Raw genomic sequence first — 16,470 nt, 5'->3', positions numbered from 1 at the left:
ACTGCGTTTAGATTGTTCCTTCCCATTCCATGTGAGGCCACCTGGGTTGGCTGGAAGACTGTTTACTTAGCCTAGCAGGATGAAGGACACCGTCTCAGCTGAACTCTGGACACGCACACATATACATGTACACTGATATGCACACACTCATTCCCCCCTCCCTTTCCAAACGCCTTCGATGCTTGTTCCCTCCTGGGAACTGAGCCCGCGCTGGAATGGTAGCGCTGGGCAGGATGGCTGCTGTGTTTGCTTCGGATTACTCCTCACCCCCCACTTGACCCTGTGGCTTGTCACGTGTTCCATAATGTTGTGCTGTGGACATTTATGTGCTTTTTTGTGCAGAGTAGTTTTTTTGTTACCGATCTCCGACCTGTATCCCCATGTGATGTCTGTGTTGTGTGTGTAAGGTCGGGGGGGTCCTTATTTAACTGCAGGGCAACCTGCACGTAGCGAATAAAGCCTTGATTGATTGATTGATTGCTTTAGATCAGAATTACGCAGTAAGCAAGCAGTTGGTTCTCCTCATCAATATCTTGGATGTGTAAATAAAGAAACTCTTTTTGTAAATTCATCATCCAACTATGCTGGTATATCAATATAAACAATATACATGATATATTGTAAACTCCTGCCACTACATTTAAATTACAAAGTGAGCTCTGAGTGCAGGCCTACTCCCTGCTGTATGAGCATGCAGTGGCCTTGGTCTCAGTCCGTTGCAACCCTTGCTCCTTGCATCCACTATGACAGCAATGGCAAACATGCTCAGCTTGAGGGACTTTAAAACCCAGTGAGTGAAGGGAAATTCTATAAAAATGTAGAATCAGCACTTAAAAATGTGTGAATGTGACATCGTATAAGAAATGAAACCCTAGCTGCCAGCAGACTTCACCAGGTGGTAATGGTAAAGTTGAGCCCCGAACACAAACTACAGAAATGAAACTGAAATAATTTATTTTTATTTCAAACAATCTCAAAGAAATAAAAAAAATTTTTCCCGTGCCTTCACAGTACTTTTCCATTTTCCCTGCGAAAATCTCTTGTCCATCTGTATCTTCCTCTGGCAGTAGCAGATAGTGACTGAGATAATAATGGAGGAGAGCCGTGTTCAACACTGCCTCTGCTGCTTGGTGAACAAGGCAGACTGCCACAGCAGCAGACAGTCATGTCAGCTTGGACAGAGTACCAGGAATTGAACTGGATCATGCAATCTGATAGCAAATTCTTCCAACCAGCTGTCACTTATGGGGAACGCAGGGACAATAAAATCTGGATAAGGGAAATGTGCCGCAGTGCGTACTAGCAAAATGGCAATTAAGGGTTTAATATATGAGATTTTAAACATTAATAAAACCGCACACAACAATTTGCTGTGTAAACATGTAGAAGTGTAATGTTGTCCTCTGAAGAAAATGAAATCTGTCAGAGTTTATCTGATCGGAGTTTTGATAGGCGGGCCGGCCACAAGAATGGAGCGAAATGAAACTGTGAGTCACTTCACATACAGCACTGTGAAATCCAGATAGCAGAGTACCAGTCTGTTTTTAAACAACAACAACAACAATAATAATGAAGTATTTTAGTTATCGAAGAGGGAGTAATAAAGTCAAAAGCAAAACAAAAAAACAGCATCACCTGCTGAGCAAATACTAATAGCATCAGTATTGGCCTGACAATCATTATCATCATTTGGTGGTTACCCAGTTATTGATCTAATTCACATGCACTTGTTTAATTTCATTGGTGAGGGTGATGTGCGCTTTTGTTTAGGCCTGATGCTCTCACTCTTATGCACCAACCAGCACTTCTAAACAGGGATGGAAATCCAGAACACAGTTTAAATTATCCTTTAAAATAATATTCCTAGAAACTTTGTGTTATTTGACAGCTGCACAAAGCAAAACAATGACATTAAAGTCCCATTTGAGTCAAACTCAGCAAATGTGTGATAAAGAATCAGACCTATAGCAGAACTGTTTAGGTATTGGTATCAAAAACTATTATCCATGTCAAGATCCTTTAATGTAACTTTACCTTAAAATTAATACAGGAAGTATAGAAAAAGACCATTTTTCTTCTCATGTGTGCAGATCCAGTACGCCTAATGCTAGTGTGTGCGCCTCTACGGGTTTTCAGTCTTTACACAGATATAAGGCCATCTATCCTGACCCGGAGTATGGAGACAAAACGCGAGAGGCGATTTCTCTGGAGATATGACGAGCCAAGCGTTTTATGGGAGCCTCATCGTCTTTCCATTACGCTTGATAATAAAGAAGTGTGTGGATCAGACAAGAGGCTCGTATCAAATCAGGCCTGGAAAAGCCAATTACTGTGACAATAATCTCTCGCTGTACTGCTGCTGGCATGTCTCGCCATACAAAGCAGCAACTACCTGAAACATGACGAGCAGGGGCGCTGAGAAGAGACAGGACATCTAAACAGATAGTGTATCCAGGAACGGTTTATGAAGCGACAGCATCTGTGGGAAGACGCCGCATTTTAAGAGCAAATGCTTTGGGATTTTCAGAATTTGGGTGGCTTTCTTTTTGAAACTGCAAGCATTAGCACAATCCTACTTTTATTTACTTACAGTGTGGACAAAGAAGCTAAAACAGTTGTCCTTTAATGTTGCTCATTCTGAGGACATTATAGAGGTGCTAGAGGAAAGGAGATGATGTTTTAACCTGTGACCCTGTCAAAGCTCATGAGGCATCAACAGCAGAGAGGGCAGTGGGAGGGGAGGTATTTAGAGCCAAGTCTGACTAAAATCAGAAGGTTAATGTGAGTTATTCAGAGCCTAGGGCCTTGTTAGAATAAACGCAATCCCTAAGAATGAAATCTACAGGCAAACACACCACATGCATACACAAAAAGTGGTGCAGATTAAATATGTTCAGATAAATATCACAACAGCAAAAGAAATAACCTAACATATTCTTAAACTAAGCGTTGATATTTCATGCAGTTTCAGTATTTTTAGTCTGCTGTGTATGGAGGTGCTGCCTCAGCCCCAGCCGCAGTGAAAATCCAGCACAGAAAGAAGCAGCGTGACCAGAAAAGACAGTTAAGTTCACATATTTCTGGAAGCTGGCACAATTTTTCGCAGTGTACCAAAACATATTCAAGTTTCAATTTCATGATGAATAAATGCTTAAAGTGCAGAATCTCAGCTCTCATTCATGCGACTGAACAAAAATATTGTGTGATAATATTGTGTTCAGCTGCAGAATCCTATAACACAGCAGCCTGCAGGAGCTGGAAAATGTAAACTGAATGAAATTTCAGAGTTTGTTCAAGCAAATACATGCTGCTATTAAAATATTAGCCCTTTTTAAAGTACATGCATCTCCATGAGTGATGAGTGATGCATCTTACAGTGACTCATACTGCAGTTAATGAGGTGCACTTTGGTCACCTCTAGCCAAAAAGAGCTAGCTAGCTGCCATGTTTGCTCGTCAAACTTTCGCCAGCTTTCACTGAAATTAACCTGCGCACCACCGACCTCCACCTTGATAGCATGAGAGCAGGAGAGGGTACAGTGTTTGTGGTGTCAATACATGGCTCACCGAGCACGATTGATCTCATCGACTGAGTGTTCGAGTGGCCACATATAATCCACCCCCTCCCGCGCCTGTGTGCACACATACGCGCCAGAGGAGCATGAAATGAGGGAGTCACATTTCTGCAGCAATGTCTCTCAGAGCTGCACAGGGAAAAGTCTGTGATGGTCATACTCTCTCAAGTCTTGGAACATGGACAGATGGAAGGATGGGAAGAGGAGGCAAAGGGTGGAGTGATGACAGCAGATGGTTTGGATGGAAGAAATCTTCATTTACTCAACACTCAGAAGAGGAGAACACTGGCTAGCAACAGCATGCCACATTTAATTTGAGCCATTATCGTGGGTGACTATGTTGAAACCCTGTGTGGTGTGTAAACACAACAAAACTGCTGCATTCACGCTGTGATATTCAGGGCGAAAAAGCATCGGGGTTTAAACTGGCACGACAACAGGTTTAAGTTTGAAGCCTTTTAATTATTCTCTGAGTTTTTTGTAGCCAATAGTGAGATGTAAAATACATGCAGATAGATGCAATGACCAATACGATACAGAGTTCTAACAAGGATCTGCCCAACGTGATAATCACTGTCGAAATGATTAAACTTTACAAAACTAAAAATGTATTTCCACTTCCTTTATCATCAGGTGAAAAGGAGCAGACGTAAAGCCGCTTTCAAAGAAGCAAATGAAAATAAATGAAGAGCGTCTTTGGTATGCCCTTCCTCTGAGTGCTTGACTTCACAAGGTTGCTCAATCACATGCAGCTCACCTCCCTGTGGCATCCAAAGGCCCTATCTGATCGCTGACTAGCTCCCCCTGGCCCCGTGGTGTGAACCAGGTGCTGTGATGACAAAATGCTCCTGGCAGCAATAAGAGAACAGAGAGAGCAGAGCTCAATTAGCTCAAGCTCCAATCCCAGATCCTCTATTGATTTCCCTCAGATGAGGAATGGCAGACAGGAGAAAGCTCAATCAGACATACCCATGGGACCCGTCTCCCTCTTTGTCTTTTCGTCTCTGTGTGCATGTGTGCACGAGTGTGTGTGTCTCAATAGGGGACAAATTGGTGCCAAGTCAAGGTGCTGGGATGAGGTGAATACATTAGCGATCCACGGTCTTCTTGAATACATGATGGTTAGGTTAATAGTGTTGTCTGCTGATGGTGCTGTGGAAAATGACATGAGTCTTTAAAAGCACGCTGTGCTGTTCCAACCCAGATCAAGTGGAGAAGACGACAGCTCCCTGAAGGGCAAATCAATCTGACAACTCATCAGTTCCATTGTACATGTCTGGACAGTTCGAGCCCTCAAATTAAGCACAGAAATAAGAGAGAGAGTAAATGGTAAATGGTAAATGGCCTGTATTTGTATAGCGCTTTTCTAGTCCCTAAGGACCCCAAAGCGCTTTACACAACCTGTCATCCACCCATTCACACACACATTCACACACTGGTGATGGCAAGCTAAAAGTACTGTTTGTTCTTCACTTACGGCTTAAACATCCCTTTTCTGTGGTGGAAAGCATATATTTTTGTGCTTATTCATCATGCCTGTACATTTGACTTTTTCATTCTCAGTTCACATCTCATTGACCTGTCTCAACATTCACCCACGCAATACTGCTTTCAAGAGAGCACGCTTGTGCGTGTCACAGATCTATTTCACTCTCGTTCAATCTGCATTAAAGCCACTCACGGAGCAGCCTTTAAATTATCCTTGCTAGGAGCGAGGTGCTTCACATTTCACAGTTAAGGCTGAAAATGACACAGAATTACATGCAGGAAAAAGTTCGTTTCACCCCTCCCTCTCTCTTCAACACCAAGGTGTGCAAAATTTCTCTCTTTCTTTCCAGCTTTTTAAATCGCTTTTTCTCTCTCTGCCCTCATCCGTGCTCTCACTCCTCCTTCAGCCAATTGGTAAATGACACTTAAAAGTTAAGACTCTTTCCACTTCAGACAGCAACAGAAAGTGACCAAAGCTGGGCAGCATTTGACCCACATCAAACCCAGGTGGAGAGGAGGGTCAAACCACACAGACAGACCCGCGGTGTTTGTTTAACCTGCATCAACGTGCCGACAGAGGATATGCATTTGTAACTCAGGCTCAAGTCCAAATAGGTCAAGTACTTCTGGCATGGTGTGCTTATACGACCTACTACAACATACTCGTTTTCTGAGACTTCTGTGATTCTGGTTAAGATAAGAAACTAGTACAGAGTTGTCATGATACTACATTTTTAAACTTGATACTGACCAGAAAATTATTGATAGTTGATACTCTTTCTGATACCATGAGGTGAAAAAAGCAAAGGGAAAAGGCACTTTTTAAAAATAAAGATTAGAACAATACAAACAATAATGTAAATGACAGTGACAGAGTAACTGAACTCTAAGATATCCACATATGAAGTATTTGTGCAAAAAAAAAAAAAAAAACCCTGACAAAAGGCAAAATTTTGTATGCTTCTGGTGACTGGGCACCATATTTTTTGTACTGATCAAGAGTGTCGGGTTACTCAAAAAAGTAATGTATCACACTTGACTCATTAGCTTTCATAAAAGTGACACAGGATATTACTTAATTACTCACCAGAGAAAGTAATTTGTTACATTGTTTCCATGTTACTCTGACAAATGACCTGAGACGCACTCTGTAATAAAAAAGTACAAGTTAACATAAATTTTTGGCTACAGTCCCACACACCAACATAAATCCCAATCCTAATGAGGCCACACATACGAGCTTTCTTTTAGTTTTTACGTAAGTAAGCAAAACTAAAAACACCAAGTAAAGATTAGAACTAGCTGAGAGAAACTTTAAAGGCACAGTGATCCTACTGTAGAAACATGTACAGGTGGAAATTTAGGGTTGATATTCAGGGTCAGGCTGCTGGGCCCTTTAACGTCAGTCTGAGTTTTTGGCTAGCTTTGTGTTAGCATGCTGGCTGTGCAGTAGTTTCTGTTTCTGGATGCAGTTCGCATTTCATCATCATACTCTTGTTCTTTCATGCAACACATATAAAAGTAAAGCACATATTGTAGTTGCTAGTAGACTTTTCTCAACTTCATTCTGGGAATTTACGAAAAGCATTAAACTTTATACACATAAATACTTGCGTTATCCTGTTAACTGCCTCTATTAGACTTAAAGACAGGCATAACTTATGCTGTTTGTTTCCTAGCTTCCTCACTAATGTTATAGTTTAATAGTTAGCCACTGCCAACAACTGCTACCTAAATAATAACTTAGCATGTGGCTAATATGGCTAGTAATAATAGTTAAATGGATAATATTAACGTGTTTCCGGGCGTATTAACATTTTACTGTTAATCTCAGTGTTACGGGATCTTTACTGGCCTCTCAAAATCCCTCATCTGTTCCGAGCCTGAACTGCTTCAAAACCCAAATAGAGAAAATTAAGAAAATATAGTTAGGCTGGTTATAAGCATAAATCTACTGCTTTCATCCAACACACTGCAAAGAGGTATAAGACACCATCTGCAATTCTCTCATGTTACAACTGCAGCACAGTTTACAAATGTAAAGCTAACAGCCAAAGCTAAACATGCACAAGCTGAAAACAGAAACAGAGCTCTGCCAACATTGGTATTGATTCACACACACACACACACACACACACACACAAAATGCATATATCTCTATAAACCGAAACAAGCATGAATCCATATGCCATCTCGTGTCTCTACCAATCAACACTTCAACACACCAGCTGCTGTGTGTGACATGTATTCTCTTGGTTTCATGGGTGCACTCATTAAAACTATTGGGGAAAAATGTGATAAAAAACAAACATCTGCTTCTTCCTGACTTCTCTTGTTAGAAGTCATGTTAAAAATTGTGAAACACCAAAAGTTAATTCGGAAGCTGAACTTAAAATACTGCCGTGAGGTAATGTCAATGGAAAATTGTATTTAGTAGTCAGTATAATCTTTTAGTGATATAAGTTTGCATATGGTAGAATACTGCATGTAGTTATTTGTATTAGGAAATATTCAACCATGTATACTTAGAGGCATATAATTAATTGTGTGTGATCTCTAACAGGCTGCAGGCTTGGGGTGCATCCCAGGAATGCACCCCCACGTCTGGGAGCATGAGAGCTCATACCTTGTTTTATTGTTTTACGGCAGGATTAACGTAGCTATGTCTGTTTTAGTTTAAGTGCTTCTTTACATATAGATGAACTGCTGGACTTCCTCACCATGTTATCTAGGGTGGGGGAGACTACCCCCTTTCCTGACCAAGGATGTACCTTTTGTGCTCTCATGACCCTTTGATCAGCAGGACACACACACACACACACACACACACACACACACACACACACACACACACACACCTACTGAAGTATAAATAAAGATTGGGGCAGTTTCTTAGTGCGAGTCTCAGTCTGGAGGCTGCCCTTGCTAGCAAGAAGTTCTGTGTGTTTCTCTTCTCTGAGTCTTTACTGAAGAAGTGTTTTAGAATATTTTCCCTAACAGGTAAGGTCTCATCAAGTATGTTCACCCATGCTGCCTCAGCCTGTACATGTGTATTTTATAAAGCTGCACAAAGGGGTTTTGAACTTTTGCCCTCAATCTTGGGAGCTCAGAATGGAAAGCACTGAAATTTATACGCACATGCATTCAAAAACTATATGTTCAAATAGCAAAGAAAAGGTGAATACATTTCACAGACTATCGCCAGGGTCAGTGTACTCTAAGGTTAGCCTATAATAGAAGCTTCTTACATTGCTGCACTGATTTTAAATGAGCTGGAGACGAAAAGGTCCTCAAAGACGCACACAGAACCTAACCCTATATCCATCACTACGGGACTTAAATGCACTATAAGCAAATCTGCAGGAAAACACAATATGAGATGGAGGCTTTCTCAAATGACCTACGCAACCAGTAACTGGAAAACAGAGAGCCACAGCTCCCTCGGAGCGCACAAACTGTCTGCCTGTCTCGAGCAGTGCTCACTCTTCCTGCAGCTTGGCCTCAATATAGCTGCCCCAGTGCGTTGACTGGACTAAGCATGCGTCCCTTTATGTCTGGCCCCCTATTTAGTACTTGTGTAATACTCTGCACACTGGGAATGAACCCCATTACTGAGGTAGCTTGTTTTCTTCTTTCTCTCCTTTTCTCACCAGCTCGCATTGCTTGTGTTTATAACACAGGGGACCAGAATCTCCCAAAGGCCTTTGGCTCCAGGCGGAAAGGTGATTTCTTTCCTACTAAAATAACGCAGCATGGGACTCTAATATCGCAGGTGACTGTTGTGATTAAAAGTTGTTTGGCTCCCATGAGGACTACGTGTGTGTGCGTCTGTATGATGTGGCTGTGCCACGACACAAGCATTTATCTGCACCTATTTGCATTTCTTAAGAGTGACAGGAAGAGCTGTGTGGTTTTCATTGCAAACTGTGTTGTAACACCCTTAGGAAACAGCCCTGTAACACAGAGCTCTTTTCCTTCTTTTCAGTGAGGAAAGGATGATGGGCTTTTCATGACACATTTCTCTGGCTCACCTGGCTTGGACCTGAGCCCTCTTCCCTTTTCTCTGTCTGCATACATGTGGAGCACACTGGACACGGGTACAGACATCTCCATACAGGGATGAGAAACAGTGCCTGGGCACCTGCAGGATTTAACTAGCAGGCATGAAACTGAAGGTAGCTCTTCACATTGACTTTAACAGGATTTAGTGAGATGAAAGTCTGCTGGGAAGAAAGAAGCACAAAGAAGGAGAGATAAAAGGTGGAGAAGGAGAAGCAGAAAACACAAGAAGAACTAGTGAAATGACAGACTAGCAGGAGCAGACAGGAAATGCCTGGGTATACATCAGCACATAAGTAGTGGTGTATAACACCAGTAAAGACTGTTTCACAGATAACATAAGACAGAGCTGGAAAGGTAGTAATAGTGGTGTGTTCCCTGTAGAGGGTGAGATGGGGCTTAGAGCCGGCAGGGCTCGGGAGTGTCACTGCAACAACGAGGAAAGTGGTTAAAGGGGAACCACAGGTGAGTTAAAGCAGAGTCACTGAGCTGGAAAGAGGTAAAATTGTGTGTAGTTTTCTTTGAGGGCAATGAGGGGGCTGGAGCGACACGCATAATAATCCCACACAAAGAGAGCGAGAGGGAGGGAGAGAGCAAGTGAGAATGGAGGGAGAGCTCTCTGAGGGAGAAACTCGAAATTACATACACACAGGTGAGTCTCAGCATTTCAAACTGCCTTCACACTCACACACAAACCAGTGCGAGCTAAAAGATGTTTCACGATCGGCAGTGTGATTATGCAACGCCAAAAAATGAATATGTACGCGACTCTTGTTTTTGCCTCAGAGGCGGGTCCCCCCGGCTGACTAATGCTAATGTGCCCGTCTGTGCCTCTTCCACCTCATAGCGTGCCTGCTTCACCTCAAACAACGCAGAGATGTGACAAACTACTGCAGTATGCAACAAGCCTAAAGGTAACAATGTACAAAGAAGAAAGAAGAAAATCTGTCATAAGACGCAGAAACAAACACTGCCTGTATGTTTAAGGTCACAATGTAGGAATAGCTGTTTTCATTATTATCATATTTGATACATAAATGTGTAATTTCCCAGTTTTATATTATTTACAACTTTAAACACATTATACTTTTGTTCTTTCTTTATCGCCATCTCTTTGAACACACGCAGAAACAACTGAGTGGGCGGCAGAACCCTGACAGCTCGCTCACTCTGAAAATTTAACTCTCCTTCGAGCAACACCGCAACACCACCTTATTCTGGAAGGGGAAGACGTTATCTACACCGAAAGCCAGTTCATTTTTAAAGTCGGACTGCTTTGGATTCTGTAGTTTTCATAAATTGTAAAATGGAAATTGGGAACTGTCGGTCAAGAAACAGAAAGAACCTCAGTATTCATCCCCAGGATCACCGCGCTGCCTCTCTGCTGCAGACTTTAGTTTGCATTACAGTAAATTTGGAACGAAAGGCTAATCTGTAAACACATGACATGCACAAACTCAGTGTAATGTTAACCAAGCTTCCCACACACACTCGTGAGTCAGCACGACATGTTCATTTACCGACAGGCTGCCGTACGTGCTTACTTTCTCATTCATCTGAAAACACAGAGTTTGCCGTAGTCGAGGATAAGATCAGGGCTTTAGATGTTTCGCATTGTAATAAACCTTTGAAAAAGGCTCCTTTATGCACTCGCAGTGAGACGCATGAATATGGGAATGAAAGGTTAAAGTATTACGAAAACGCTCGGCCTACTTGAATAGAATATTAATTACGTAACGGCGACACAATAAATCACAAAATAAGCCGCCTTGACAATTAGTAGGTTGATATAATGGCGGCCCTGATACGGGCATCTAGCCACAACAAGAGTGTGTTTTAGGAAAATGTCATCATTTACTCTAGCCTATAAAAATTATAGAAAACAGCCTTAAGCCCGGAGAACAAAATGGATGTTGAGTTGGACAAAACATCCATCTGCCACCTTCTTTACGGCACAGGCGCAAGGCAATAACGAGGTTATTTGGCTGTTGGTATTTGCTGCCTGCTCCTGTGCCTACAGGTGATGTGAGGGAAACCTTAATAAATTCAGGCATTCTGTCATCAAACTGTTCCACGCGTGGATGTGAAGAAAGTGGAGCTATTTATTTTAGCATGGAAGATAAATATGTTCCTGTTAAAAAAGCCGGGGGCCTAAATTCAAACAAACCTTATTGGTCTAGTAGACCCAGCTGAGCTACATAACATCTCACATAGTTAACGCGAACACGCACTTGCACACACTTGGGTAGGATGGGGTGGGGGGGCTGACATACAGCTCTATGATTCGCTTATTTTTCTCGCATTAATTTCATTCCCACTTTCTTTCTCGTCTTGTTCCCACTTCTCATGCGGTATCCCTCCATTTTATCGGTTTTCTCTTCCCCTTTCATTCACAACATAATAATCTGAAGGTAATGAATGCTTTAAGGGTAGATTCTGGGGAAGTGAGCAAACAAGAAAAGGAAGCCTTTGTCATCTCATGCTCCATCTCTGCTATTCAGTGCCAGCGGTACACTCGCGTCGCATCCACTCCTCTCAGCACAATGAGCCTGAGACATCAAAGCGGAGATTGAGAGGGAGAGAGCGCGAGGAAGACAGAGGGGAGGGAGGGAGACAAAAGCGGAAAAAGCAACCGAGGAAGAAAGCCAGAAAGAAGAGACGGACCCCAAAAATACCTGTTTTTCCCCTTCTTTTTTCTCTCTGTCATTACAGTGTAATATTTCCTGCTGAATGGGCTTCTATCATTTTTTCTTCGCAGGACATAAACCATTTTAATCTTGGCACTCAAAAGTTGCAGTGGTTCCTAATAAAAAAAAAAACACATTTTCACATATGCAACAGAACATTTCTGGCCTTCCTCACAGCAGCTACCAAACTCATTTTATTCAGTGCCAGTGGAAGTAAGCATTCCTATAAGGCACTCTATCAACACTATTATGCAAAAGCAGCAAAGGTTTTGTTTTTTTAAATCAGTAGAAAAATAATGATGTGAAATGCAAGTAGACCAGGCTGTCTGAGACTCTAAACTTTGAATAAATACTAAACAAAGGGCTGCGCATTTGAAGGAAATAAGCACTGAAGCCTTGATGTTTAAGGCAAATAAGGAAAAACAGAATTTACTGACGCTCCGAGCCGATCAATTTTGCCTCAGCACCTCATCCCATCCACGTTTACCCAGGGTATGATTTTACTGTTACTTACTGCTCATATATCCTTTAAATATTTGGGAGTAGTAATTTGTGGGGAGGAAAAAAAGAAAAACCAAATGCAAATGAGCAGCATGCTCTTATTGTGAAATGATTAACATTCCCTCCACAGATCAGAGCAGGTTTCTCAGCTCCCCTGGTTGAAATGCTAATGGTGCTTCCAACCCAGTTTAATGTCAATCCTCCTCTATTTTTTTCCCTGTTAGGGAGGAGCTTCCCGTCTCCGTTTCCATGCACAGCAGCAGGAGGGACAGGCAGCAGGTCTACTCCCCCATCTGGATTTGGGGAATCAACCCAAGACAAAAAAAAAAAAGAGAGAGAAAGAGGAACAGGAGGAGTGTTTGATGGTGAGGGGGCCAGTGGATACAGACTAAAACCTGATCTCGCCTTTGAAGATATCCAACTTGTTTTAAAAGGGTATAATAATAATAAAAATGTGGCTCCCTCAGGGGAAGAGAGCAGCAAATCTCCCCTGTTGATTGCATTTCTTTTTTAACCACCATATTCATTTTTATTTTTCTCCACAGTCTGCCGGGCTGATTTTGTGAGACCAAAATCGATCACACAGTGGATTTTTCGAGTCAGGCAATGTATCACCTGCTGGAGTGTTAAGGTTAGCAAGTTTTTAACATTCATCAACAAAAGGTGTGCAACACTGCTACCATGAAAAATCCTACTTCAGTGTTTCGAATGAGCTTTAGATGAAATAAAGCTTTCTGGTATGTGTAATATATACAGAATATCTATTTTAAGACTAGACTATGTATCACATGCACTTACAGCGTACTGTAGCTGTATTGTTTAGTAACCTGTCCTGGAAAGCCATTTGAGGAAATTCCAGCTGGCAAGACAGCTTTTTAAACTAGATGCGAAGCTAATTCTTCAAAAATATTTACTGCCAAATCAAGTCAGCATGTGCTTTTTTTAAAGAAAGATTTTTTTAAAAAAAGTGAGCTGAGGACTGAATTTCAATCTAATTCTACTCTGTATTCAACACAACCAAGTAGAGACGCCCCAGAGAGCGAACCCGTGATCATTCCTGGGATACAGGAGTGACAGCAGTGAGGGATTTAGCGATGTGATAACTGTCAACACACAATCAGCACTGCGGTATCGTTACAAGGCTTACGTTGTTTAGCTTGGAATTATTAGCTTTCCGAACATGGAGCAGAATCACTTGTAAAACACCCCGAGCTGCCACTCATTCACAGCCGCGAGAATTTCTGTCGCATGCTTTTCATTTAAAGTTTTATATGTGCATTAAATCTGAGCTGCATATGCGCCCGTTATTGCGTGTTCACAGCGCACGCGGTTGCACGTCTTAGCCTTTCTTTACAAGCGCAGTTACTGCAGAATACAGAGCGCCAATTTATCATGCCACAGTAACTGAAATGATGGCATATAATCACACAGCCTCCCAGAGTCTGTTTTCCTAAGTTAAACATGGGCATATGCCAAGGTCCCCAGACTAATGAGTTGCACTGACAAAGCTCTAACCAGACAGATAGAGCTTTATGAATGTACTGTGACAAAATACATGACTGCAATATCAAACGCAATTCAACAGGTGGTAAAATTGCTTTTTCTTCCAAGCTGTGCTTTAAAAATCAGTAACCAATTTAGCTTATGTACTCAACTGTTACAGTCAAGCTGTTCAAGAAGCAGGCAAGCAACCTCTTTGTTAACAGTTTGTTCCTACCTTTGGGTCGGCAGTGAGCAGCTTAAAAGCCTCGTACACCTGTTTCTCTTTGACTCCACCACCCAGGTCCAGGAAGTTTGCTGGCTTTCCTCCATGCAGGTCAATGATGTCACACGTGGCCATGGCCAAACCAGCTCCATTCACTGTTACGACAATGTAATGTAATAATTAGGCACTCGTTTTTATGCACTTTCACATATTTGTGTTAACGATAATTGAGGCTAAAGTATAACAATTTGAACATTAAATAAAGGCTAATATTCGGATATTGAAACAGACGTGCCTGAGAACAAAGTGCGATACATGCAGACACGAGTTAATTAAAGTAACATTACTGACACTGAAGGAAAGATGGCATGAACTATAATAACCCGCAAAGGAATTCAGTGCTAAGTCATCCACTAAATACGAGCAAATAGCTGGAAAAAAATGCCACACTTAAAAAGTGAATCTGCTGGAAATCTTCTAATCAGAAACATTCAAGTCAAGCAACACAGAGAAAATTTGATTACAACTCAGCTCCCGACTTCAGAGAAGAGAGTGTTGATTAGAAGAGGTTGTGCTATGCTTTTGGACTGTGGACTATGTCATCATTTAGCCAACTGCCTGTGCCTCTGCCCTGCTGAGTTGTGCAGGAGCCAAGTGCACAAAAATGTCCTACATAATTTGGTTTAGCCAAGCTGAACTTGCGTCCTGGCAAGCTCCCCAACCGAGGTCTCAATAAAAGGGAAATTCGCTTTAACAGCTGTCACTTTGGTGGCTTACGGAGCTCTCAAGGAAGCTGCGGGGCCTTAAAAGCTGTTGTTACTTTAGGAGAGCCTGGGAGCGGGGGATGCAGAATGGGGTTTGTGTGCAGAATGGAGGAGAAGTGTTAACAGACAACTAATGTGTTTATGAGGCTACGGGGTAAGAAGTGAGAGCACCTGTTAGTGCAGTTGTACACTGTAAAAGCTTTGATTTATGACAAGAGAGGGGGCCTTTAATGAGAATGCTAACAATCTGGCTCACAGGAGACTTTCTGGGTGGATTATAGCTAATTAGAACGCATTGGTTATGGCAGCAATCCTTCTGGAGTCTTCAGAAAGCTGCTTGTAATGTGGACTGGAGGAGAGCACAGACTGCCGTTAGTTTGACTAAGTTTTAACTGTGTCTGAGCTTTTCGCTTACTCTACTTAAGAGACACATTAAAGCCACATGGCAGGAGGGGAGAACTCCTTTATTGGGTGGTGTATGTGCAAGCAGGTGTGTCGGGTCTGATGGAGAGATTCGCTTCCTTACCAAAGCAGGCAATGTTCCCATCCAGTCCGATATATTTAAGGTCCCACTTTGCTGCAGCCATCTCCGTGGGGTCGGCCTCCGTCATGTCATCCATGGCAAACACGTTTTTCTGACGGAACTCAGCGTTGTCATCAAAGTTGATCTTAGCATCAAAGCAAACCACTACGGTAAGGGATGGGTAAAAGACAGCAATGGGGGAAAAATAGAACAAGTGAGAAAGAGGAAGCAGAATCCAGACATTAAAAAAAAAACCTAGTTACCATTTCTAAAACCTGAAAGTAATGAACTCCAGGGTGTCCCCTCAGTCTGCTGGTCTTAATTATTTCAGGCTCACTAAGGTATGTGGTTTTGACACTGCCTCTAAGGAAAAGACTATTATAGCAAATGGACATTTCCTTTACACATCAAAGAGTGTGTATTTCAAAGACTCTACACTCTTAAAGCCACCTGAAAATACCGCACACTAATAATGTAACAAATTAGTAGAAGCGCTTACACTTAAATAGTGACTCTAACTGAAAGGGATAACTGGACATTCAAAAGAAATACAGTTATTTGCCGTCTTGGTGAGAATTTGAAAAGTCACGTCTATTTGCTAAATTTGTAGCTGGAGCCAGAAGTCAGTTAGCTCAGCTTATTATTAAAACCAGGAAAGTAGGGGGAAAGGTAACAAATTCACCCCGATATTGAAGCTCAATTAATTTAATACAAAACCTAAAGTATAAAAATGACATCCAAATGGAGGACCACGTCTCCTAGTTCCAGTTTTTGCTTTGCTAACCAGCTGCTTGTGCTGACTTTATATTCTCCAGTCCAGTTTTCAGTCTCAGGCCTCACAGTATTTTCCACACTTTGCTTTAAAATGAACTACGGTAATGTTCTATAGCACCTTCAATATTAACTATTCCACTTAATGGCTAATTACATTTAAACATTCAGGCAATCCTGATGCGAAACTGAGGAAAGGAAGGAAAATATTGAAATGTGCAAATATTTTATGAGTGCAACATGAGCAACATACATGGACACAAGACACATGGAGCCGGCAGACTCTCCTGGGACTGGGGAGTCGGCATGCTGCGTCCTCCAGGTGAAGCGTTTTCCTCACTACACAATTCCTTTTTGTTCTGTTTTGACACATCCATTATTGCAGTCTATCTACAAAA

General features: G+C 41.9%; 1 protein-coding gene across 1 annotated transcript in view; it reads right to left on the bottom strand.

Moving 5' to 3' along the window:
• The window catches only part of suclg2 (succinate-CoA ligase GDP-forming subunit beta), a 102,819-nt gene that overhangs the window by 33,860 nt on the left and 52,489 nt on the right, over positions 1-16,470 (bottom strand). Inside the window, exons 8-9 of the mRNA XM_086291662.1 lie at positions 15,305-15,466; positions 14,027-14,169 (exon numbers count right to left, since the gene is read on the bottom strand). Coding sequence (XP_086147788.1) covers positions 14,027-14,169; positions 15,305-15,466 — 305 coding nt within the window. The remainder of the gene's footprint in view (positions 1-14,026; positions 14,170-15,304; positions 15,467-16,470) is intronic.

Source organism: Aulonocara sp. 'chitande type north' Nkhata Bay, linkage group LG5 (genome assembly GCF_057382095.1).
Source record: "Aulonocara sp. 'chitande type north' Nkhata Bay isolate Kocher_YH1m ecotype deep benthic linkage group LG5, A_spYH_male_GT1.1, whole genome shotgun sequence".
NCBI classification, from domain to species: domain Eukaryota; kingdom Metazoa; phylum Chordata; class Actinopteri; order Cichliformes; family Cichlidae; genus Aulonocara; species Aulonocara sp. 'chitande type north' Nkhata Bay.
The sequence above is the reverse complement of the archived record's forward strand: the minus strand, read 5'-3'. Positions and strand labels throughout refer to the sequence as shown.